This window comes from Vicia villosa, linkage group LG6 (genome assembly GCF_029867415.1).
Source record: "Vicia villosa cultivar HV-30 ecotype Madison, WI linkage group LG6, Vvil1.0, whole genome shotgun sequence".
Taxonomy (NCBI): Eukaryota; Viridiplantae; Streptophyta; class Magnoliopsida; order Fabales; family Fabaceae; genus Vicia; species Vicia villosa.
In genome coordinates, this window is record NC_081185.1 from 157,420,106 (window position 1) to 157,425,141 (window position 5,036).

Consider the following 5,036-nt stretch of genomic DNA (forward strand, 5'->3'; position numbering starts at 1 on the left):
CTCCCCTTTTTTCTCTCTCTTTATATTTTTAATGATTTATTAATTTATTTATTTTATGTGTCACATCTATTTTACATTTTATTATTTTTAATGACCATTTACATTAAAACTGAAACCTATTAAAGTAATTTGATGTTGGTTTATTTTTGTAGAAAAAATATTCATTGTTAAAATATAGATAAAACAAATTTTATTTTACTTTTGAGTTTTGAAAATTAATTTAAATCATTATTTTGATTCAATTACTTTTAACTAATACATGTAATAAAATTGTATAAGTTTAGTAGAATAATCTATCTATTCAAGAATATCTTTTAAACAGTCTTCCTACAAATATTTAAAATAGCATATAATTTTAATTATGTTTTTTATTTTATTTAAAATGCTATTTCAACAGAGAAATAGTATAATTGTGTATATCTTGAAATTTTTAGAGACGGGTTACAAACGGGTTGTAAATCTATTTGACACACATAAGAGAGAATATATATATATATATATATATATATATATATATATATATATATATATATATATATATATATATATATATATATATATATATATATATATATATATATATATAGTTACAATAAGTTATTTTATGCATTCAAAAGTTATTATCAACGGATATATAATTTTGCGTCGAAAGTTATCAAGTGTATTCAGTTTTTTTAACGTTATGTGATAAGTTATAAATCTTTAGCCACTCAATATTACAAATATTATTTTCAAAATATTATTTATGAAATTTTCACCTTTGAATATCATATCATATATATAAAATCATAAGGATAAAAATGTAAATTATTAATAAACCTCACTCTCTCGTGAACCAAACATATTTTTAATCAAAATCTCTTTCCCCCTCCCCTTGTTTGAACAAAACATTCATATAATTAATAAAAAATCCTCCAATTCCCTCTCCTCCTCTTTCCTCAATTAAAATCCCTCTCCTCCGCCCCTCATTTATTATCATAATTAATAAATGAATTATGTTAATAAAAAAGACAGCATAAATATATTTATATAACACTATTCTTTTGTGCCACTTGACAACTATCAGAAATTTCTACATGACAACTAATTTTGTTTTGAGTTGCAAATTTTAAATTTAAATAATTATTCTATCAGAAAGATTATATAACTATAATCAATTTATTATAACAAGTAAATAAAAGAGATGCCAGTTTAGAGATAAAATGATCTATTAACAATAATTTTTGACACATCTTAAATAATCTTTAAGATGTAATGTAATCAAAGAGATGTCACTTTAGTGATAAAAGTTAAACTTTGTAATCTCAAAAAATAGAGAATTACTTACAAACTTTAGTTTGAGTAGAAATTTACTAAATGTGTCAGGCATTGGCCACATAGTAGTAGCAAAATTGGACATTGGCCACTTGGTAGTAACAAACAATTTATTGCAAAGAAGAAGCGAAAGATTCTTTCATAACATAACTCACCAGTCTATCTAGAATAACAATAAAGGCAAAGCAATTACAGTAGTACTAATGATATCCAGCTCTACCCCAACAACACCAACCTTACCCAACTAACTACACGTAGTAATAATAATTCATTTTGACACGGGTAATCTAATCTAATATGGTTAGACAACAATCACTGCACTGACTCAGGCACCCCACCCCACACTTTTCTCATCAACTCGTCTCATACCGCTTTCTTTCCTTCCTCCTTCCCCCCGCACCGAACCGCACTCTCATCTCACTCAATTATTACTCACTACTACCCTACTTACTTATTTATTCACTCTCTCCCAACACCATTTCTACTACTCTTTTCTCTTTACTCTCTCTACAATGGAAGAGAATTACAACAAAAATACCCTTCTCTTCCTATTATTAGCTATCTCCTTCACACTCTCATCAACCACCACTGCCACTCTCCAAACCCAAACTCTAACTATCAACTCTCTCCCAAACCCTTCAACTCTCTCATGGCCAGAAGAATCAGAACAACAAGAAGAATCTCTCTCCGACTCAGAACCTCTCTCACTTCAACTACACCACATAGACTCCCTCTCCTCCAACAAAACACCACAACAACTCTTCCACCTCCGCCTCCAAAGAGACGCTGCCAGAGTCCAATCCTTCAACCACGCAACATCTCCCAACCAGTCCCGTCCCCTTAGATCCGGCACTGGCTTCAGCAGCTCCATCGTCTCCGGCCTTTCCCAAGGCAGCGGCGAGTATTTCACCCGCATAGGTGTGGGCACTCCAGCAAGATATGTTTTCATGGTCCTCGACACCGGAAGCGACGTCGTTTGGCTTCAATGCGCACCATGCCGTAAATGCTACACCCAAGCAGATCCAGTTTTTGATCCGTCAAAGTCACGCACCTTCGCCGGAATCCCATGCGGTGCTCCTCTCTGCCGGAGACTCGACTCCGCTGGATGTAACAACAAGAACAAGGTTTGTCAGTATCAGGTTTCTTACGGTGACGGTTCTTTCACTTTCGGTGATTTCTCCACTGAAACTCTGACGTTTCGGAAGACGCGTGTGACGCGCGTGGCTTTGGGATGTGGTCATGATAATGAAGGTCTCTTCGTTGGTGCTGCTGGTTTATTGGGACTTGGGAGAGGAAGATTATCTTTCCCAGTTCAGACCGGGCGCCGGTTTAACCAGAAATTCTCTTATTGTCTTGTGGACCGGTCCGCTTCAGCTAAACCGTCCTCCATGGTTTTCGGCGATTCAGCCATTTCACGAACCGCCCGGTTCACTCCACTCATCAAAAACCCTAAACTAGACACTTTCTATTACATTGAACTTCTCGGAATCAGCGTTGGTGGTGCATCCGTCCGCGGCGTCTCCGCTTCTCTCTTCAAGCTCGATCCCGCCGGTAACGGCGGAGTTATAATCGATTCAGGCACTTCCGTCACCCGATTGACCCGTCCTGCATACATTGCATTACGTGATGCTTTTAGGCTTGGTGCTTCGCATCTGAAGAAGGCGCCGGAGTTCTCGCTGTTCGATACTTGCTTTGATTTATCCGGTTTGACGGAGGTGAAGGTGCCGACGGTGGTGCTCCATTTCCGAGGTGCTGACGTGTCGCTTCCAGCTACGAATTACTTGATTCCGGTGGATAACAGTGGGAGCTTCTGCTTTGCTTTCGCCGGAACAATGAGTGGTTTGTCTATCATCGGTAACATTCAGCAGCAAGGATTTCGGGTCGTTTATGATCTCGCGGGTTCTCGGGTCGGGTTTGCCCCAAGAGGATGCGCGTGAGTGAGAAATCTTGAGAATTGGGAATGGGAATAACTCTTTCCCTTTTCCTCTGTTTTTCGATTATTATCTTTTTAATGTGTTTTTTAATCAAGTTTTATAAAGTTATTATTATAGTTTAGAGAATGGATTAGAGAAAATGAAATGTTAATAATCTTTTTAGATCTGAAGAGATCTAAAGGATTTAACAAAATGAGAATGTTTTTAGTTTCCACCGCACAAATCTTAGCATGTTGGTGTTTTTTAAATTTATTTCCCAATTAAATACTACAACTACCACAACAGTAACACTTTGCTTTTTCAATTCCGTACGGTAATGGTGTGTACTACTAGTACTTTATTTGATATAGTTCTTTTTTACTGGATTTAATAATTTATTTTTAAAAACTGGTTCTAATTTTATTTATGTGCATTGTATCTTGCATCAAAATAATTGTGTAAAAAAAGATATTTTCTCTTTTATTTGTATGTTTGTGTTAAGATATTTTCTTGTGTCATTGTACTACACAGGATAAGATGTTGATATAGTAGACGTGTGAAATCTGCACTAAGATTTTCTTTTGGAATTTACTCATTTCATCATCTGATGCTAGAGGGTATGTAGTGTCACTAAAATTCTTGAAACTGTTTATTCAAACCCTTGCACCAAGACGGTGAAGTGTCTCCAATTACTTATAATTAAACTTTGATTGATGGAGGCAAAGCACATGGTATAGTGGAATATTTTCAAAGTGGCCAAACTGCACATGCTAGAGACAGTAAGGTCAAAAGATGTGAACATCAACAAACAAACACTTAAAAAATTAACGAGTACAGACAAAGGGAGAAAAACATGTCGACTGGTTAGCATAGGAAAGATAAAAGCAATAGTCTCTTTTCTATATTATTGGAGTCTAGCTGTAACAAAAATTGGTATAAAGTGGAGCAAGCACTAAACCCACGCCAACGCTTTTTCTTAAAAGGTCTAGATATTTATACTGTATTTTGTAGCCATATAAAAATATATCAATTATAATTATTAATGTGACAAAAAAAGTTACTATTAAAAATAAAATCATGTGTAAATTGTTGAAATAAAACTTCGTTTGAATAAGATTAATCTTCACTCGATTGATGCAACAATTTTCAACAACACTCTTAACTTAAGGCAATACTCTTCACTCAAGTGATTATGTTGTGATATAATCCATTATAGGAGTTAGTTAGTTGGTTTGTTCCTAGTTACTTGATACACAAGTAATTAATTTGTTGTATATAAAGTTCACCAATTGATAGTTTTATCAACTCTTACAAATAATACATTAAAAATAACTCTCTCTCATTCAATTATTCCTTCATCAGTTCATCTCAATTCAAGTGCAGTGGTGCTTGTACTAACAACTTGGTATCTAAAGCTCTTTAGTTTTGTGCATAGGTGGTCGTGTTTTCAGGGATTGTGATTCACATCTGCTGCAACGATGAGTGGTAGCAATGGGATTATCAACTCTCCTCTTGATGGAAAGAATTGGCACCGATGACATACACAAATGAAGTCCTAGTTTGGATTTCAAGAAACTCTTCAAGTCTAGTTCCGGAGCTTGCAACACATGCGACTGAAGTTCAGAAGAAGAAGAGTCATAAAGATGCGAAGCAAAAGGATTGTAAGGTTTCATTTTGCATCCAATCCACAATTGATGGAGCAAATTTTGACTGAACCTCTCACATTGAATCGACAAAAGAAGCATGACACATTCTTCTCAAATATTATAAAGGAGGTGAGAATGTTAAGGGTGTTTTTACAAGCTTTAA

At 34.9% G+C, this 5,036-nt stretch overlaps 1 protein-coding gene across 1 annotated transcript; it reads left to right on the top strand.

Moving 5' to 3' along the window:
* The first annotated feature begins 1,608 nt into the window (after window positions 1-1,608).
* On the top strand, window positions 1,609-3,552 carry LOC131610751 (aspartyl protease family protein 2-like). Its single transcript, XM_058882789.1, has one exon. It carries the CDS (start codon window positions 1,827-1,829, stop codon window positions 3,249-3,251), a length of 1,425 nt encoding a protein of 474 aa, XP_058738772.1. The 5' UTR covers window positions 1,609-1,826; the 3' UTR covers window positions 3,252-3,552.
* The last annotated feature ends 1,484 nt before the right edge of the window (window positions 3,553-5,036 follow it).